The sequence below is a fragment of the Sebastes umbrosus genome, chromosome 4 (genome assembly GCF_015220745.1).
Source record: "Sebastes umbrosus isolate fSebUmb1 chromosome 4, fSebUmb1.pri, whole genome shotgun sequence".
Taxonomy (NCBI): domain Eukaryota; kingdom Metazoa; phylum Chordata; class Actinopteri; order Perciformes; family Sebastidae; genus Sebastes; species Sebastes umbrosus.
In genome coordinates, this window is record NC_051272.1 from 36,630,773 (window position 1) to 36,652,672 (window position 21,900).

The 21,900-nt window shown below is 43.5% G+C and overlaps 1 protein-coding gene across 3 annotated transcripts in view; it reads right to left on the reverse strand.

Moving 5' to 3' along the window:
• far1 (fatty acyl CoA reductase 1) overlaps window positions 1–21,900 on the reverse strand; it is a 37,131-nt gene that overhangs the window by 6,516 nt on the left and 8,715 nt on the right. For 2 of the 3 annotated variants that reach the window (XM_037767685.1, XM_037767686.1), the window contains exons 2-11: window positions 21,295–21,413; window positions 19,890–20,006; window positions 18,758–18,933; window positions 17,423–17,602; window positions 13,022–13,199; window positions 11,486–11,530; window positions 9,299–9,426; window positions 8,212–8,279; window positions 6,073–6,244; window positions 2,218–2,347 (exon numbers count right to left, since the gene is read on the reverse strand). In XM_037767685.1, the coding sequence (XP_037623613.1) occupies window positions 2,218–2,347; window positions 6,073–6,244; window positions 8,212–8,279; window positions 9,299–9,426; window positions 11,486–11,530; window positions 13,022–13,199; window positions 17,423–17,602; window positions 18,758–18,933; window positions 19,890–20,006; window positions 21,295–21,369 (1,269 nt within the window). In that variant the 5' untranslated portion in view covers window positions 21,370–21,413. Of the gene's footprint in view, window positions 1–2,217; window positions 2,348–5,272; window positions 5,445–6,072; window positions 6,245–8,211; window positions 8,280–9,298; window positions 9,427–11,485; window positions 11,531–13,021; window positions 13,200–17,422; window positions 17,603–18,757; window positions 18,934–19,889; window positions 20,007–21,294; window positions 21,414–21,900 lie in introns of all 3 variants that reach the window. The other variant, XM_037767687.1, reaches the window with a different exon arrangement.

Consider the following 21,900-nt stretch of genomic DNA (forward strand, 5'->3'; position numbering starts at 1 on the left):
TGTATCCTCTGCTAAAGGAGATGATAAAGGAAGCATTGAAGCTCCTTTCCTCAGCATTTAGAGAATTCAAACAGCTCTTATCACGGCTGCTACTGAGATACTTCAGCATCATTTCACTCCGTTAGGAACCTTCCTGAGCAAGTTGGTGCTGTTAGCAGCCTTCAGCTGCTAACAGCACCAACTTGCTAGGTGGGAGAAAGGCATTTAAAACTCATTTCAAGACAACTATTTCCAAAATGAGGAACTTCAAATACTATTGTAGACTTCCTAATATACAGACGTAGGCAAAGTTGTTGGTAACGTTCCGTTAAAGAGAGAAAAACCCACAATGGTCACTGAAATAACTTGAAACTGACAAAAGTAATAATAAATAAAAATTTACTGAAAATTAACTAATGAAAATCAGCTGTTGCTTTTGAATTGTGGTTCAACAGAATCATTTTAAAAAACAAACTGATGAAACTGGCCTAGACAAAAATGATGGTAGCCCTAGAAAAGATGTAAAATAATGTGACCATAGGGACATATTAAACTAAGGTGTGTCCTGTAATTAGCATCACAGGTGTCTTCAAACTTGTAATCAGTCAGTCTGCCTATTTAAAGGGTGAAAAGTAGTCACTGTGCTGTTTGGTGTCATGGTGTGTACTACACTGAACATGGACCACAGAAAGCTAAGGAGAGAGTTGTCTCAGGAGATCAGAAAGAACATTATAGACCTTCATGTTAAAGGTAAAGGCTATAAGACCATCTCCAAGCAGCTTGACGTTCCTGTGACTACAGCTGCACATATTATTCAGAAGTTTAAGGTCCATGGGACTGTAGCCAACCTCCCTGGACGTGGCCGCAAGAGGAAAATTGATGACATATTGAAGAGACGGATAATACGAATGGTAACCAAAGAGCCCAGAACAACTTCCAAAGAGATTAGAGGTGAACTCCAAGGTCAAGGTACATCAGTGTCAGATCGCACCATCCGTCACTGTTTGAGCCAAAGTGGACTTAATGGAAGACAACCGAGGAGGACACCAAATCATAAAAAAGCGAGACTGGAATTTTCCAAAATGCATATTGACAAGCCACAAAGCTTCTGGGAGAATGTCCTTTGGACAGATGAGACAAAACTGGAGCTTTTTGGCAAGTCACATCAGCTCTATGTTCACAGACGAAGAGATGAAGCATCCAAAGAAAAGAACACTGTACCTAATGTGAAACATGGAGGAGGCTCGGTTATGTTATGGGGCTGCTTTGTTGCATCTGGCACAGGGTGTCTTGAATCTGTGCAGGGTGCAATGAAATCTCAAGATTATCAAGGCATTCTGGAGTGAAATGTGCTGCCCAGTGTCAGAAAGCTTGGTCTCAGTTGCAGGTCATGGGTCCTCAAACAGGATAATGACCCAAAACACAGCTAAAAACACCCAAGAATGGCTAAGAACAAAACATTGGACTATTCTGAAGTGGCCTTCTATGAGCCCGGATCTAAATCCTATTGAACATCTGTGGAAGGAGCTGAAACATGCTGTCTGGAGAAGGCACCCTTCAAACCTGAGACAGCTGGAGCAGTTTGCTCACGAGGAGTGGGCCAACATACCTGTCGACAGGTGCAGAAGTCTCATTGAGAGTTACAGAAATCACTTGATTGCAGTGATTGCCTCAAAAGGTTGTGCAACAAAATATTAAGTTAATGTTACCATCATTTTTGTCTAGGCCAGTTTCATTAGTTTGTTTTTTTAAATGATTCTGCTGAACCATAATTCAAAAACAATATCTGATTTTCATTAGTTAATTTTCAGTGAATTTTTATTTATTATTACTTTTGTCAGTTTCAAGTTATTTCAGTGACCATTGTGGGTTTTTCTCTCTTTAACGGAACGTTACCAACAACTTTGCCTACGTCTGTAATACACAGCGTTAAGAGTATTTGGTCATCAGATATGAATGGATGTCAGTGTCTCATAGTACGGGAACAACAGCTCTAATGTGTAGACAAGAGGACATAAAGTGACAGTCACATCCTCCACAAATTCCTGCAGACAGCTCCCCTGTTCCTACTAGTAGACGTCACCAGTGGATGAATAAGTCACTGTGTTGCAGCCAGCCTACTAATGGAGTGGTTAATCAGTGTGCCGCCTCCTCGCTGTGTAGAGTGTGTGTGTGGGGGGGTGTACACAGTGTGAATGATGTGAGGATCAGCGTCATGCGCGTCCTTCCCTACAGTACCTTCTTGTCATCAGGGCTCATCTGGCCGATCAGCATGGCCACGTTGTCGTTGTTCCACACCCAGGAGTGACTGGTGAAATACTCCAGGACCATCATGGCTTTGTGGAGGCGTGTGATTGTCTTCATCATCCTGTCGTAAAAAGGGGTGGTGGAACGCAAGATGGAGAATGAGGGACGGCAGCAATAATGTGGAGGAAGATGAGAAAAAGAAGAACGGATCAAAGGGGGGACGGTCGACAAAACATCGATGAGGACGATGCAGGAGAAGAGGAGTGTACGGCCAGATGCATGAGCAGAGTGGAGTAGAGTAGAGAGAGGTGGTGGGATGGAGCAGAGATGGAGGGGTGGACAAGTGTGAGAGGAGGAATAATGAAGGGAGAGCAGAGATAAACATCAACGTTAGAGGAGGAACAACGGGGGTTCTGATTTAGTCTCACAATTGGTCATTTAACACCGTAACAGATGTGCATCGACTAGCTCAGAACGACATGTTTCACATTCTGTGCCTCGGGCAGATTTTGATTGTGATAACTGTAACATATGCAGGTGATATTGGAGCTGTACAGTGCCATGTGTGTTTGTGCACCTCTTGACCCTGAATGATCTAAACTTGTGACTTTATTATTTTAAGCTAAGCTTGGACATTTGGGGTCATCCATAGTTTTCTACACACCCCCCATTTTATTTTTTACAATGTTAACATTAACTGTCGTGGACACCGTGTTCTGCAGGTCTGGCTCTGACATGTTCAAATGATATAATGATTCATAGAGAGAACGGATGCCAGTATATATATATATATATATATGTATATATATATATATATATATATAGATAAATTAATAATATAAAGATTCACTTTAACTATTTTCCAAATAGTCAAGAGGGCTGTCCAAACATCGTCACAGCACTGCCAGTAGTCTGGTGTGTGACTCCTCCTCCCCTGAGGACGATGACTGATGAACTCAGCTGCAGACTAACTGGATTGAATGTGTGTGCAGGGACAGGAGGACACACACACTATGCTGGTATAGAGACCCAGAATCTACATTTAGGTCAGAGGAAATAATGAAAATGCAACAAATGAAACCTGCTTTTGCTGCCAGGGACACCGACTCCCTATGTAGACAAGTATTGTCCTCCTGTTCACACAAGTGAATCCAGTTAATATACATCTGTGTTAGTTCAGGTTTCTGGAGCTTCATCATTCCCAAACCAGTAACCAGTGTTGTGGTAATAAGGGTGTGAATGTTAAAAACAGCAGTGGCCATTATAGTGAGATCACAGGAGAGTCTCTGAGTCCTCAAACTGTACGTTTGTAATGCAATGAATTTGAAACTGTTCTCTAAAAACCTTTGACAGTAATCGAATGGTTTGCGACGATTTCAATTTGTGTCTGAATACGAAGGCCTTCGTCCGGCGATGGGCCCCGCTCTATCTGAAGACATGCTGGGATTTTTAAGACATGTCGAGGCAGATCGAGAGGACTCAGATTTCCTCCTGTGAAGGATTCAGAGGACGTGACAGACATGCATGTTTGATCAGCACACAGAGGCAGAGATAATCATTACTTACATTGCAGCTGCTGACAGAACCAATCAAATCAAACCACAACCCCCCTAGAATGTGAGTCAGCAAACTAAGCCAAATTCATTTCAGACAGCCAAACACCACGTGCAAAGTCAGCGGCTAAAGAGCGGTTGTATTGAGGGGCGAATGCTTGGTGGTACTGGGCTACATCTAACGTCTGAAATACCTCTTGGCTTACAGAGAAGAGAGAACACATACATGTGGATGTATCAGTCACTTCACATGCATGGGGGGGGTTGTGTTCAGTGGGACGTCATCTGTCTCTGACTGGACACAACTTTTTTTTTTAAATGACCAAAAAGTCCCATGGTGCCTTGGGATTTTCCATGATTGGGTGAGAAGTGGAGGGGGGGGGATGGCAATAATGGAAGTCATGTTCACAAAAAGGGAAGTCTCCTTTAAAGGGACTGTTTGTAAGAATCAGAAATGTCTTGTTAACAGCTACACCTGTGGCCGTTAAGTCAATGAAAGTCAGCGTCCTGTCGCTCGCGCTTGTGCTCGCTCTACATAGACATGAATGGGCATCGCTCAAAACAGTGAGGCGACACACGTCAGCTAAAAGCACAATATCACTCTATATTTCAGCTGCTTGGCAGTAATGTTAGCTGACCAGACGAAGGTCTCTCCATGAATCACTGCTGATCCTAGTGTTGGCTTTTCCTGCTTCAGCCTCCCGACCGCGGCCGGAGGGAACAGGGGAGACACCGGAGTTTTGGTCGGAGGCGATAACGTTTCTCTCTGCGGAGCCCCGTCACTTCACAAGACACGGGAAACCTCTGTTGGTCTGGAGGAGCTGCAGCAGTTATTTCTGCACAAATGTCCACTGTACATTCACTAGATATTCTCAGAGCTAAACTAACTCTTCTGCAGTGTGGAGTGTGCACGCATGCACGTGAGAGTGGAGCAAAAGAGCAAGTGAGAACGAGCACGGTGTGTGAGTGAAGGCAGGCAGAGGAGCAGAGACTCCGGTCCTGGAGACCAAAGCTACGGTCTCCCCCGCGTCCTCCGACCGCGGCCAACACTGTTTAACAGACGGGCTTCACTAGATACAACCAAGAGGTTTTGGTGCTTCCGTGTAGTTTGTGTTGGAGTCTGAGTCTGAACAGCGTAGCCACACGCGAGCGCGCATGGGACACCGACCCGCAATGATTTATACGTGTAAGAAGTTACAAACAGTCCCTTTAAATAAAAACATATTCCTAAAAAAACAGAGCAAGAAGCTGAAAACGTGCTCTCGTTGTCACGACTCCCGTCTTCACTAATAAAGTCCAGCTGAAACCACGAGGTCGGGTAAAGACACAGCAAACGTTTGCTTTGGTTTTGTTCTGTTTCCCACCATCCCACAGAACCAGTCGGTAAAACAACAAACACACTCTCACACACACTCACACACACACACACACACAGGATGGGAGGGTGGGTTTGTGGGAAAGGTGGGGGGGCTGACTGGCAGTTGCAACCTTACCGGGGCTTGCGGCCTGTCAGCCAGAGATAGCCGTCATAGAGCAGGGCTGGCAGCGTGTGGCTGACAGTGGTCCAGTACTGATTAGTAAAGGGGTTGGAGCGCAGATTGACATTAGGCCTTCTGAAGGCCTGCTCTAAGGGATTGCTCTTGAAGGTCATGTTTATACAGTACTCTGTAGGAGAGAGATACACACACGACAGGACAGGAGGACACAAAGAGGACTAGGTGAAGAAGTTCCTCCTCCTATGGACACTAGGCACCATGCAGGCCCTGTGTGATGACCACCGCTAGTCACTACAGCAGCAGCGTGACATCTTTTACTATCTGGATTTCAAAAAGACAACTGATCCAATTCACTTAACTGACAATTCAGCAGCTAGCAAAGGTTTTTTCACAGGGCCAACACCAGGGTTGGGTTCCCAGAAGTGTCTTTCAGACTGAAGTCCACCTCAGTCCATTGGTCAGCTGAACTGAGATGACCTTAGCGCTGACATTTTGGGAACCCAACGGAGAATACGAACATTGCAGGTAGCAAGATGGAAAGAGTGCAGAACCCATCAGTTAAGAGAGCAGCTGGGTTATACATTCTTCACCTCCCAACAACAACAACAACTGCACACAAGCATCATGTGACACATTAGCATCGCAGCTACCACGTTAGGCTACCACACTAAAAAGAAAAGTGACAGGACTAAAGCAGCAGAGGATGTGTGTGTGCGCGTGTGTGAGAGAGAGGGGGTTTTGGTGTTAAAACAGCAGCAGAGGTGCGGCGCGTCCGAGTCGGCGATGATGATGGTTACCTGGGCTCTCGTCCAATCAGCCTGAGGTACAGATCATAGAGGAAGGCCGGAGCCTTGTGGCTCACGGCGATCCAGTACTGATTGATTAGGTGATTGGATGTGAGATTAACATTGGGCCGACGGAAGGCCTGCTCAAGGGGGTTCCTCTTGAATGTGGATATTACATGGTACTCTAAGAGACAGAAGGTTGTTCAACACAGGTCAGCAATCAGCAGGTCAATACAGTTCTTCTTGTTTATATGCTTGACTGAAAGCTTTGGTACTGCTGGCTAAAATCAATCTGTCAAAGAATGAAATACCTCCTCTGATAAAGCTCATGTATTTCACCCAAATGTTAGTAGAACATATTAATATAATGATAGATTATTAGTATACTATAACTGTGTACCTCACAAGACACAGACTAACTAAACAGAATGATGCAAATCTAACTTTCTACAGATTAACATGTCTATTGACTTCTCTGAGAGTTTCCAGAAAATACTGGAGCTTCATTATTTGGGCAAAACAATTTCACAGCGTGGTCTAATAACAGCTGTTCTGGAGCTTTTGATCATGTCACATGATCTTCCTCAGCAGACGAGCCCAGTTGTCATGGAATAGTACAAGTTCATTTTCTGATGTTTTGTGAACTGCTGTGGCCGTGAATCAACTTCCAACCTGCTGGGCCAAACTCCACCTGCTGTACAAGACTGGGATCATGAGGATTAGGGATGCACCGATACCAGTATCGGGTATCGGGTCCGATACTGTGCTCATGTACTCGTACTGGCAAAACTGCTCCGATACAACGGCATCGATACCACTTTACGGCAGCGTGACGTTAACCTCTCGTCACTATCTTTCGGGTCCTCAGTCTCCACCTCCCCAACGGTGCGGGCAAGACGGGTCGGTGGTGCGCCCGACTCCCCGGGGCCAGGATCCCACCTCAGCCTCACTTTCATTGCGCCACGGGGTTTTGATTGCACCCTCTGATTCGCGCGTGCGTTAGACTCCTTGGTCCGTGTTTCAAGACAAGTCGGGTGGGTTGACGATAACGCCACAGACCTCTGGCGCCTTTTACATGGACTATGGCACGACGCGGTTTGGGGCGCACTGAGGACAGTCCGCCCCGGTCGACAGTCGCACCGGGAGCAGGGAGCCCCGTCACGGTGCGGCGAGGTACAGGGGGGGAACACTGTAAAGCTGCGTCCGCGAGCCTTCTTCACCCCGAGCCTTTCCACGCCGACCTAGAGCCGGTCGTGGCGCACCGCCTCGTATGCGGGACTCCCCAGCCTGCCGTGTGTCGCTCACACCCTCCAGCTGGCTGTTAACGAGGGTCTTTTGGCACAGAGAAGTACTCGTATCGACGAGTACCAAAATGTAAGTACTTGTACTTGAACTCGGTCTGAAAAAAAGTGGTATCGGTGCATCCCTAATGAGGATGATGATGGAAATCTCCAGAACGGACACTAAAATGGACCTTGAGGGTGAGAATGTTTTGGTCCAGGGTGAACTTTAGCCTGTCACTAAATACTATTTGAGATTTCTTGTATCAGACAGCATTAGATTATAAGGTGTTCTCGTTATTCTGTCCACCCCCTGAAGCGAGCACTGTGTAATAAAAACAGAGCTGGACTACACAAGTTTAGAGAATGGCAAAAGAAAAACAGCATCAAAGGACAACTTTAAATCCACGGGGCTGTTTAGGCAGTATGGATTAATTTTCCTAACATCCTGAATCCAACATCACATCTCACTTTCCATGAGTGCTTTACATTAATGAGGACTCAACTATTTCATTCACCGTGCACCAGCTGGAACAAGGTGATTTAAGGCTGCCGAGCCAGTATAGGTTGACGTTACTGATTTGTTTAAGTTCAGGAGTGAATGTATGTAGTGTGACTAAAAGGACAAGGAGTGGGATTGGTTCAATGTCTGTGTGCAACAGGGTTGGACTTCTATTTGAGGGTGGGATTCATAAGGATCCAGCTACAAACAGGATCAACAAGGAAGAGGAGAACAAAAAGCTCTCAGTGTGGGTGTGGCAGGCAGGGGATCGGGTTACAATCAGAGTATGTCATTAGATATACTATAGCTCCCATGGTCAGGGGCCTGTACAGAGGCTGTGTTTAGGGGAAGAGAAAACAAGCATCATACCAACTTCCCCCCAGTGAAACGGGTTGATCCCACCGGTCGTGCAGTTGTAAACCATGATGTTTCTAGACCTGGAAAATGGACGGAATAGTTCAGAGAAATCCACTGAATTTTACTTTCAAAGTACAATCAACATTTCAATCCAAACTGACCTGAGGCCTGAACTACGAAGCAGGATTTAGGGTTAGCGAGGTAACGCAGACGTAGATCGCCATGGTAACTTAGCTGAACGCCTAACCTGCTCCGGAGCAGGTTATGTTCCAGATAAGAGATCAACTCCTATAAAAGCACCGCCTACTGACCAATCAGAGCTCGGTGCGCAGATCGTATGATAATATTACACACATATGAGGAAGTTTAAATCATAATCCAGACTAAAAACAACACAGTTTAAACTGACACATGAAGGAAGGACAGCTGGTTTTATGCTGTGGGTGTTTGCCGCTTTGAATTATGTTGTTAAATTAATTTTTTTTACTTGCTCTCAAGTCCGTTTCACACCGCTGGAGTCGGGGACGGAGCTGAAAGGCTGAAATAGTCACACATGACACAACTTTGTCAAAGGTCATAATGAAGTGTAATGACCTCATCCATTACACTTCTGAAAGCTATTTATACATCACTGCCCCATCTAGACGACTAGATCTGACTTTTGAGTATTCCGTTAAATTAATAAGTCTGTTAATTTACACATTCGCACATCGGCAATTTTTTTCTTTTGCCAGTTGTTCTTCCTGCATTTGGCAGCTTCAACTATGTCACTTTTAGTCTGGATTCTGTGTTTAACTTCTTCCTATTTGTCAAATATAATTCGCTCTTCCTTTGTAAAATGTGCCGCTCTGCTGTCAGTATACTTCTTCATGTCTGTGATTGTTCATATGCTGCAGCCCGTTCATGTGAACGTGCTCATATCCAGATAGAGAAACTCTGGGTTGATTTATCGAGTTGATAACCAGTGTCGTAGGAACGCTTAGCGGGATCTCGTTTGTTAGGGTTAGTGAAGCCAGATAACGAGAAGATACCCTGGGTATGTTGAACTCGCTTCGTAGTACAGGCCTCAGAAGATGTATGTGATCAAGTGTTTTCGAACCTGTTGAGTGTCTGTGATCCAGAGTACCAAGCTGCAGCCAGCGTGGCGTTGATGACCACGTCCACGGGCACCAGATCAGCCACAGCGTCATTAGACGCCCTCATTGTACGCAGGATCCCCTTACCGGCCTAGAGAAGGGGAAGAAAAGACCAATACTAACTTGACAAGTTTACCAAAACGTATATATATTATAGTCAGTAAAGAATCCCACAGATCCCAACTTCAAGTATTGGACTAATGGGACAGTCAGACACAGCCTACTTTCTGCCTACTTTGCATCGCACACAGTTCAATCTGATTGAACTTTGACACGCCAGATCCCGGGGCTCTCCGACGTGCAGCCAGTTTGAGAGAGATGGGAGGGCTTAGCCATCAGTCGCTCTGTAAATACTGGTAGTTTATCTTCTTGTTTTATAACTGCACTGTGACATAATGAGCTAAAAGAGAAAGCTGCTCGGCTGCAGTGAGTGGAAGGACACTCAGAGGTTAATGACACAGTGAAACGTTTGATAAAAAGCTGGATAATCTGAACTGCTCCACCAGCTCCACAGTGTTTACAACCCCACCCACACCATTTCCTTCCACACCCTGTGAGTACATATCTGCAGTCGGATCAGAGAACAGGTTAGATGATATAAGCCAACACTCTGCAGAACGCTACATGGACTATAGACCAACAATGGCTGTTCTCCACCCACAGGGGGAACGTTTGTCATTTCAAACAAAAAAAGGGGTTTGTTTAACCCAGGGGTCAGCAACCTTTACTATCAAAAGAGACATTTTAGGCAAAAAAACCCACAAAAAAACTCTCTGGAGCCGCAGAACATTTGATCATTGTGATGAAGGTAACACAGTTTATAGTCTAAGTATATAGGATATAAGTCTAATACAGTGAGGACCAAAGCACTAATGTACTACGGAGTATTAAAGCTACATTGAGGGGAAAAAAAGTCGTAATATTACGAGAATAAAGTCATAACTATACGAGAAAAAAGTTGTAATATTACGAGAATTAAGTCATAACTTAACAAGAAAAAAATGTTGTAATATTACGAGAACAAAATCATAACTTAACGAGTAAAAAAGTCATAATAATACAAGAATAAAGTCAGAACTTTACGAGAAAAAAAGTCGTAATATTACGAGAATAAAGTCATAACTTTACGAGAAAAAAGTCAAAAATAACACGTTAAATTACTGCTTTATAATATGACTTTTTTTCTCGTAAACCTATGACTTCATTCTCGTAATATTATGACTTTATTCTTGAAATCTCAGATTTATTTTTTTTTCCCTCAATGTGGCCCTAATACTCCGTCGTACCGTCGTACCATAGACCTACAACAATGATCAATAAACATGAAAATGTAAAAACAAAACAGTCCATTTTTAAAAATCCACAGGGAGCCACTGGAGAGGGGCTCAAGACTCCGGAGCCACTGGAGAAGGGCTCAAGACTCCGGAGCTACTGGAGAGGGGCTCAAGACTCCGGAGCCACTGGAGATGGGCTAAAGATTCCGGAGCCACTGGAGAGGGGCTCAAGACTCCGGAGCCACTGGAGAAGGGCTCAAGACTCCGGAGCCACTGGAGAGGGGCTAAAGACTCCGGAGCCACTGGAGAGGGGCTCAAGACTCCGGAGCCACTGGAGAGGGGCTCAAGACTCCGGAGCCACTGGAGAGGGGCTCAAGACTCCGGAGCCACTGGAGAGGGGCTCAAGACTCCGGAGCCACTGGAGAGGGGCTCAAGACTCCGGAGCCACTGGAGAGGGGCTCAAGACTCCGGAGCCACTGGAGAGGAGCTAAAGACTCCGGAGCCACTGGAGAGGGGCTAAAGACTCCGGAGCCACTGGAGAGGGGCTCAAGACTCCGGAGCCACTGGAGAGGGGCTAAAGACTCCGGAGCCACTGGAGAGGGGCTCAAGACTCCGGAGCCGCAGGTTGCTGACCCTTGGTTTAACCCGTCAAAAAGCTCAAAGCATTAGATGAACTAGTAATTGTGTCAAAGAAGCATCTGGAGCAAGTTGTCAATCTGTTGTCCTTTAAAGGAGCCAAAGCTGCAGTAGGTAATGCTTCTCAGGATTAGTACTGGACCTCTCCTGATGCAGCTTGGTGTCATAGATGGATCACGTTCAGATGAGAACAGACAAGGTTTTCACTGCAGGATACAGATCACCTCTGTCAGTACTTACTGCTATGAATATTCCACTGGGTCCGTTGAAGTTATCAATCCAACCCTGAAAGAGCAGTCAGAGGAAAGGAGCACAGAATTAGCAGTGAAACCATTAGCTCTTTAATTGACAGATAATACATTCGTACTTTTTCTTGATAAATGACTGACTTTTTGATAATAGTAGTTTTAATTGTGCTCATGTACTCGTACTCGCAAAACCGCTCCGCTACAACGGCACCGATCCCACCTTACTTTCACTCCACCTCCCGGACGGTGCGGGCGAGACGGGCCGGTGGTGCGCGCGACCCCGCTGGGCCGGGATCCCACCTCAGCCGGTGCGCGCCGGCCCTCACTTTCATTGCGCCACGGGGTTTTGCTTGCACCCTCTGACTCGCGCGTGCGTTAGACTCCTTGGTCAGTGTTTCAAGACGGGTCGGGTGGGTTGCTGACATCGCCGCACACACACTTTGATGGGACTGTTTCTGTCTGATAACTGTGAAAATGTACCTTTCAGATATTCAGACAGGAGCTGTCTCTGTGTCTCAAACTTTCCTTAACCAGAAATGCAATGTCTTCTGCTTTCCACAGCGATTGGCCAAGAGCAAAAGGTGTGCAGATCTTTTTAACATTCTACATTCCTCACATTCCTCATTCACTGCTCAGCTGCTCCCAACAGCCCCGCTGTTTCAGAGAAGAGACCGGAGGAGTGGGCTGGAAATCTGCGTAGTGTCCTAAGGAACAGTTCTTTCTTCCACAGTTTTTTAAAATCTGTGGCACAGGTGGTGTTCAACACACACCAGAAAACATGGCTGCTTCAAATGTCATTATTTCTGTACTCTTGAAACAATGACTTCCTCTCCCTGCTCACTATGTCGACCAGCTTCTCACCCTACGCTCCAGAACCTATGTGGAACTGGGTTTTTTCAACATGACCTTGTTCTAAGAAAGCAGATTTCTGCCTCTAAACACTTTTAAATGTATGGTATTATTCAGAAGACTGGCACATATTTTAAAAACAGGACAAACCCAGAAGACAACAAGACACTCCCAGCTGGGATTTGTAGTTCTCTATGCTTTGCCTTTTCTTGATACATTTTAAACAGCATTCAAAGTTAATCTAGGATGCAGTGAACAATTTCTATTCAACAGTAATTCTCTCGCTGACTTCGAGTTAGTTAAACTAGAATTACCGCCTTGCATTTGTCTGCCTCCGCCAACCAGTCAAGTGTCAGCTTACATCATGTCTGTCCAAAATGTCATAACATTTAATCCTGTTAGACATTTGTGTGAAATTGTCTTAATTTGCATATGAATTTTGTTATCGCCAAAAACATGATCTAATCATATTCTAATCAGTTCATCCCAGAGTCAAAGTGGATGTTTGAACCAAATTTGAAGGAATTCCCTCCAGGTGTTTCTGAGATATCACGTTCACCAGAAAGGGACGGACAGACGGACAACCTGAAAACACGATGCCTCCGGTCACGGCTGTTGCCGACATGGAAAAAAAAAAAAAAAATCATGAAAAAGCAATGCAAGAGCCTAAATCACTCACGGGGAAGGGCTCTTTCCAGCTGGCTCCAACTATGGAGGGTCTGATGATGGCTACGTTGAGGTCTCCGGCCTCCTGCTGCACCAGATACTCAGCCAAGGCTTTGGTGAAGGTGTAGGTGTTGGGACGCTCCCCGATGAGCTTGGGAGTCAGAGCTGACACCAGCTCGTCATCCATCCAGCTGCACCAAAAACAAGGAGAAGAAGAAATAAGACCGGTGTTATACTGGCTACATTTATTAAATCAGCGACAGTACTAACGCAGATGTGTCTTCACATCCTGTGAAATAAATGAAAACAAGAGTCTGCAGCCGTGCTAGCTGCTCTGAGGCTGTACTGAGGCACAGCGGAGCTTTGAGCTAAATGCTACCATGCTCACAATTAGGGATGCACCGATCTGACTTGTTCAGTCCTGATACCGATAGCGATACCCGGGCTTTGTGTATCGGCCGATACCGAGTACCAATCCGAACTCACTGTGTGGAAGCGACTGGGATCATTCTTTTATCTGTAAGGCAACATCAGGCTCAACTTAAACATTACTTTACAAAACAAAATGTGACAAATAAATACATCATTTAGATATACATTTATTTAATTATTATTTATTATCAAAATAATAAATCGTACACCAGCAATTTGGCAAAAAATCCTCAAAATTACCAGGTGTAAACCTTTTTATTGCAGCAACAAATTGGTCAAAAGGAATTAAAATTCCAGTATATAATATATAAATATATTATATAAACATAAAATTGAATTGAATAGATCGGCCCCATTGTCGCCGATATCCGATCCAGCTATTTGAGTCAGCATCGGCCCGATATCCGATGCAGTATCGGTATCGGTGCATCCCTCCTCACAATGACGACACTAACATGCTGAGAGTGATCACAGTTAATCCTGAATGTGTACATTTCATGACAATCCAGCCGATAGATACTGAGGCCTTTCACTCACAAACGCAAAATGTCATGGTGGCGCTAGAGGAAAAGTCAGGAGGTCACCACCATCAGGAAACTAAAACGTGTAAAAATCCATCTAGTAGATGTTGAGATATCCCAGAGGAGAAACTCATCAGCATTGATCCTCTTAGACATCATTCTCTCATTTGTGTTTTTGATTGATGGCTTTAGAAGAAAGTTCCTTATCTTCTCAATCACAGTGGACCGGTGCAAAATAATCATCATGACTTAACTTCAATAAAAAGTGAATAAAGAACAAAAGCACAGCAGAACAACAGGCCTGGTGTGAACATTCATATATGAATCTGACTGATCTCTAGTTCACTGATCACAGTTCATTTACTACCAACTTGACAACTTTACTGCCAATTTCGTCACCACCTGAACAGCCGTCTGCTCCCAGCGCTCTGCTCTCTCTGACAACAAAGTAACATGTCAACATGTGGATGTCACCTAAACCCGGCTTTTTTTTTTTTCATTTACTCTCATTCGCATGTTTGAAACTTGTGTTTCTGACCCTCTGGTCGTTGTGTAACTAATGTTTATCGTAGCTTCTGCGATCTGATAATTGCATTCTATTACATCGCGATGTGGCGCGTTTGTCCATTTATCTGTAGTAAAAGTTCATGTTGAAAAGAATCATCTTTTGTACCACCTACTTGAAATGACACCAGTCTCAAGTTCATTCATCCAAGACCATATTATGGGATGACCATACTACTATACTCTCACTTTAAATTGGCCCTTTAAGTTATCACACTGTTTAACAGGTTCTTAGTGACAATAATATAGTAGATGTTAAAGGTCCCATATCATGCTCATTTTCAGGTTCATACTTGTATTTTATGTTTCTACCAGAACATGTTTACATGCTGTAATGTTAAAAAAAACAACTTTATTTTCCTCATACTGTCTGCCTGAACATACCTGTATTCACCCTCTGTCTGAAACGCTCCGTTTTAGTGCATTTCAACGGAATTGCAATGGAATTGCGTTGCCAGGCAACAGTTTGGGTCCTTGTTTACTTCCTGTCAGCTGATGTGATTTACATACACTGCAACAGGAAATAAACTGGGACACATTTGGAATGTTTATGTTTAAAACCGTGTAATGGTCTAAATATTGTATATTTTGTAACATCACAAATAGACAGAAATCCTAACGGTTTGTTTAAATTTCTGAATACGGGCTATGTGTGTATTTCTCCGTATATTGAGCGTTTTGAAAGTTGACCAGTATTTATAAAGCACTTAAATGATAATTGATTGAGTGATCTGAAGCGGAACAGCTTCACATCACTGTTTTGCATGGAATTATTGTCTCTTAAATTCTTTGCTAAATCATTTAATAACATCAAATATTTAAACCACGGAAAGGCTTCAACGGTTAGATGAGCTGAACTCACGTTGAGCTTGGTTACCATTGAAAGATATGACCTTTACATGTGATTATACATAGTTTGCACAAAGGTCGAGAACTGTTCGGTTTGAAGTGCAGCTATAAGCAAACAAAGTAAATCTGACCCACCCTGAATGGAACACGTGAAACATTCCCAGGCTCCAGTCACACTTTTTATAGTGGTTGCACTGGTGTGCCCAACATGTTACAGGTAGGTGCACCAGCTCATAATTTAGATGCACCCAAAACTTTTTGCCCCAACATTTAGTGCTGCAGTAATGTTTTAACCGTTACCTTTTTTTGTAAGTTCCCATACACATTGGTAATTTCATAACACACTATGTAAATGATTGCAAACAGGAATAAAGGTGCAGATAAATGTTTTTTTTTTGAGTCAGATGAGGTTGTCTGAGCCAACAGTAGGACGCTGGAAATAGGAGGTCTAAGGAGCCAATTGTCCCCCACTACTCCGCGCCCCCGTCTCGCACTGCGAACGAGAGTAGAGGAAGAAAACAACGTGGAAAATACCACACGCCAGTTTTGATGCTCGTGGTACTACCGTATGAAACTGGCCAAGACCGTGTTTAAGTGCAATCCACATGTTTACATGTTACGTTGTTGGCATAAGACAGGGGATCGCAACCTTTACTATCAAAAGAGACATTTTAGGCAAAAAAAAAATAATAATAATAATAATCTGTCTGGAGCCACAAAACATTTGAGCATTGTGATGAAGGTAACACAGTTTATAGTCTAAGTATATAGTATATAAGTCTAATGCAGTGAGGGCCCAAGAGACAATGTACGATGGAGTATTAGGGCCACATTGAGGGAAAAAACATCTGAGATTTCCAGAATAAAGTCATGACTTTACGAGAAAAAAGTAATAATTTAATGAGAATAAAGTCATACTATTTTAAAAAAAAGTTTTAATATATTAGGAGAATAAAGTCATAACTTTATGAGAAAAAAAGTTGTAATATAACGAGTATAAAGTCATAACTTTACGAAAAAAAAATTAAAATACCATGTAAAACGACTACTACAATATATATATATATATACTAAACTTCTGACTTTATTCTCATAATACTATGACTTTTTTTCTCGTAAACCTATGACTTTATTATGTTTTTTCCTCAATGTGGCCCTAATACTCCGTCGTATCGTCGTACCATAGACCTACAACAATGATAAATAAAATGAAAATGTAAACAAAAAACAGTTATACATTTCCATTTTTATAAATCCACAGGGAGCCACTGAAGAGGGGCTAAAGAGACGCATGTGGCTCCGGAGCCGCAGGTTGCTGACCCCTGATATATGAGGAGCGTAATGAGTGCAGCGACGAGCGAGTGTAGGGTCCAGTGACAGCAGAGACAGAGATACACATATTTTTGGTCGGACTCTGGAAGCCCTGCGTTCTACACTCGCAGCAAGGAAAGGCATCCAGAACATCACATTTCAGTCCATTGAGCTAACTGGTCTCCCTTACGACCAAGCAACTCTGCATTCAAGTCTGCATCTGTTTCCAAAAGGTCAGTTTTGTTCAAACCTCCACAGGCAAACCCAGCGTGTTGTCTTTCTGCACGCATCCATCCGAGTTCCCTCAAAAGCTTTACGACACTATGCACCCGATCCCTCAGAATCATCCCACTCATATCCGCTCACTCTGCAGGCTCCTAATGCTTTACTAATCTAGCTCAGCAGCTAAGACTGGCGGCCCTCTCCAACATTAGTGGCACTAAGCAGCTGTTTACTCTACAGCCATGGCTAAGCTGCCATTGCTCGGTGTGTCGCTGACATTAATCTTGATAATACAGTCCTACTTGCTTTTTATGCATCTAGCAATCTGAAGAAATTAAGAATCCTTTTAAAAACCTCAACCATAATCCCATGCTAGTGCTACTGTATACTAAAGATAAAAAAAGACCCTCCACACATCTGTATACATAAACAAGGCCATCCAAATCAACAATCACCACAACAGGTTGTTGACTGTTGCAGTAGCCGTTCACTGGAAACAGTCCAGATCAACTTACTCCAGAGAATCGATGAGTTTGCGGTAGTCTACGGGGGGAGGGTATACAACTTCCTCAATGAGCTCTCGGTCACAGTTGGCGTAGGCTGTGGAGACATGAAGGAAGACCTCCAGGTGCTTCATCCTGTGGGCCAGTGCCAGCATCTTCTGGGTGGCCAGGACATTCAGCTGCATGGCGTCTCTGAGAGGGGAGAGGAAGACAGTACAGGTGAGTACAAGTGATCGGTAGTGTGCAGGATATTTTGGTTCTTGGTTCCCACACATTTGTTATTTGCAACGGGGGGGGGATTGTACCAGTATCTGTCAAACTTGATTTGGGGAAAAGTGACAGCCCTAGAGTCCACCTCCAGTTGCACTCGCAAAAATCAACCTGCACACTGTTGATGAATCAGAACTGTTACTTTTTAAAGCACGCAATGAATGCTATTAACGCCGATGCAGTTCTGCACCCCGGTGTTGGTGTGGACAGGAGCTTTTAAATCACGATGCTGGGCTCAGGGGTCGATCACTTGTCAGCCACAGGCCATGGATCATTCATTGGCCTAAGACGGAATGTTTTGGCGTCCGAGTGAGGTCAAGATATGCAAGACGAGAAGATAGATTCCATTTTCTGTGTTAATTAGTAAGCTCTGGCTTGCAAATCAAGAGAGGAACAATTTCTAATCCCTAGCGGAAACAAGGGTCCAAACCTGGGCGTCTACCGGGCGGTCAAGGGGGCTGAGGAGTCAGCAGCCAATGACGGTATAAAAACAAATAAAATAAATACAATTTTAAAAAAAATAGGTTGTCAATAAAATAGGTTTTCAAAAAGTGTGAATCACTGCAACTAGGAGAGGTCCTTCAGCATACAGTCATAAATGAGCACCAAAAAAATATTAGGCTGATGGGTCCAGGAATATAAGAGATTAGCTTTGGACAGACAGACAGACAGACAGACAGACAGACAGACAGACAGACAGACAGACAGACAGACAGACAGACAGACAGAAAAAAGGAGTCGGCAAACGCTGTTGTTTGTCAAGTAATAGTACCAGCATGTAACTCCACCTAAAGTTTTACATTTCTGTCTGTGTACGGGACACAACATGAAAGAACCCTGCAACACGCAACTAAGTTTGACTAAGTTTGACTGAGTAAACACAACAGACCATAAACACTTACCAATCGTACAAGATCAGGGAAAAACACATGGATAAACATGGTTAACTGACAAAGTGCCATTAGAGAGAGAGATGCAGGAAAACAATGGACTGTATATAATATTTGTACATATTACCAAGAAGTTCATCAAGATATTAAGATCAAGACATTGAGCAAAAATAAAGGGACAACTCACTTGAGTGGCTCATTGAAGCGGATGGTGGCGGCACAGTGAAAAACAATGTTGACGTTGTCAGCCAGGATGCTCTGATCCTCTTTGCTCAGATTCAGCTCCGGCTGTGTGAGGTCACTGGTCACTGCTACGATCTTCTCTGCAAAGCCCGGCTGCTCCTCTTGCAATCTTTCAAACAACTGAGTGGGGAAAATGATGAAGTCAAAATGATGTTACAGTACACAGTAAACTGAAAATCATAGGACAGTTATTCAGTGTCCATACATTTACGTCAGAGAAAAGCTTCTATTCCCTGTCTTACTGTTGGTAGTGTCAGTGATGCATGGCTGACGGCTAGGGATGCACCGATACCGATACCAGTATCGGGTATTGGGTCCGATACTGTGCTCATGTACTCGTACTCGCAAAACGGCTCCGATACACAGAGAAGTACTCGTAGTGGTACTCGGTATCGATGAGTACCCAAATGTAAGTACTTGTACTCGTACTCGGTCTGAAAAAAAGTGGTATTGGTGCATCCCTACTGACGGCTGCTCTCTAATTTCAAAGTTGTATTTTTGGATAATATTGTAATAGTGGTACGAGTTTGTTCTTTTGTCCAGTGCTTTAAGAGCTGGTTTAAAGGCTAAAGCCTGGTCTAGCATACTGCTAAATACATCACTTTAACCGTCCTCAGTAGTATGTAGTAGGCGGTTTTGAATACAGCCCCAGTTCCTAATACTGCAAAGGCGAGGGCCTTCATCAGTGGGCCAGATGCTCAATCATCACTGAGTTACCTCATTTGGCGATAGATAGTGACTTAACTGGCATTTATTCAAATGAAAATCTTCAAGATTACAAGAGCACAACACTGAGCGTGCATGTCAGTGTCATCATAAGTGACAAAGGATGTAGTCGGTCACAGGAAATGTGCTCCCACCGAAAACACACTGAAGAGAAATTTCCTCCCACAACAACCGTCACATCCATCTGCCATCTTAACTCCATGTTACAACCAGCTTGTGTGGTGCAAACTGTGTTTTACCGAGTTATAGCATCAACTCCTGCATTATGCTCAAACTTTACACATAGCTGGTCCCTCACCTCCTCCACACACACCCCCATCAGATGGAGCATCTCTGAGCCCACTTCTCACCTTGCAGTTGATCATGTCAGCGATGCGGGCCTGAGGGCTCTGCCCAGCTTTTGACCGGACCATCACGTAGACACCTTTGACTCCCGGGCAGGACCTCAGCAGCTTCTCCAGCAGCACCTTTAACAATGAGCAGGTAAAGAGCTACCAAATCACCTTCTGTTCAGTTGATGCTCGCAGGCACTGCACACTACTCAGAACTGGAACCTCCTCTTTTTGTCCATTGCAGAAGTGGAGAGGAGTAAACTGAGGTGTTGCTTCCTCCTCCACAACATCTGAACAACAACGGCTGCTGTGTTTGTGTTTGGTAGAATAAGACGGTTAAAGGACGACCATGTGAATGCTTTGCCACATTTATCAGTTGTTCTCAACTAAAAAGGGATTCATGCATCTGCTGTTAAACTAAGAATGTTCTCAGCGCTGGAGAAACTGTGGCGAAAGTAACGCAACTCACTTACACATTGTCTACACATGCAGTCTATTGAATTTGGTTTGGTCAAAGTTTTTATGTTTATAGAAGACATTTTCAAAAAAAACCTCTGTATTTAAAAGCAGAGCGCATCATACTCGGTTTCACATCATACAAATTTTATAAAAATGGAAAAGTTTAATTGAAGAAGTAAAAGTTATGGAAGGGAACTCGCAAAATAAGGAATATGGAGGATGTTTTTGAGAAGAGATGGACTCTGTGGGTTAGCACGCATGCACATATATATAAAGTATGCCTGGAGGTGACCTTACATGTGAAGTCGGACACATGTGTGTGGCCATGTAAATGATATTGCTATATCTCTGCACCCTCCACCTTTTTTTGTTTTCTATTAACTTATTTGTTATTAAATTTATTATCATTATTATTACTTTTTTTTCTCTTTGTATTACTATTATTCATTTTTTATTTTTATTTCATTCTATTCTTTTTTTTAATTTCAATTTTAAATACTGATGTTTTCTCTTGTGTACTTATTGTGTTCGTCTCTAAGCTCAACTACTTATAAATTGGTTTATAAACTATTGTAATTACAAACTGTAAATTGCATATTTGAAAACAACCTTGAAAAAAAGGGGAAAAAAGTATATATATATATATATATATAAAAAAAAAAATCTCACTCATGCCTTCACAGCATAACACCCACAATTCAGCATACAATAAGACTGTTGTAACTGGTGGACAATCTTCATTCTTCCTGCGTGACTATATGGCGTGAACAGACCTGAAATCTACATGTAAATATACTTAATGTGAAGTTAGCAGAAACGTGTGCGCTCTAATAAAAGCAGGCAAGTACAGCGTCGTGTTGGAGTGAAAAGAATTTCCACAGAGGTTCATCTTGCATCATGTTAGCTCACATTGTTGGTTCATTCATGCCCAGTTGGCTCCCTGCCTATTCAACTACTACTTTACCTTGCCCATGAAGCCTGTTGCTCCGGTGATCAGCACAGTTTTTCCTGCATAGTATTCTGGGATGTTCACCACCATGATGTCGGTCGTCCTGTTCAGTGAGCTCCCTGACACCACTCCACCTGCAAAGACAGGACAGAAATAAGAGAAGACAAAAGGCGCAGTTACAATTATGAGACTGGCATCATGCCTGGACTTGCTCTATGAGGCGTTCCCCATGTGGAGACTGAAGATAGGAATCTAAATGAGTGAAATAAAGATCCACTGTATGAGGAAGTCAGGACTGTAGCTTTATAGAAGGAAGTTGGTGTTGTGCAGACTCCAGCCCTCATAAGCTCCACTCTGTCAGGAACACACAGAACAGCAAAGAGACAACAGGACCTTATTGAATATGTGCCTGTTTGTTTTTTTTACCGTGCGAGGCGGTCCTCTATGATCACTACTTTTCTGACAACGTTTTACAGGACAGATTTCATGAAGAGTTTGAGGAAAAAGTGATGTCACAAACTTCCATGTTCCAATCAGGATTTAGAAATATTGGAATGTAAATCTGGTAACAGTTGTGGTTGTGACTGGTAGATGAAAAAATTCCCCAGCCAAGCATATTTT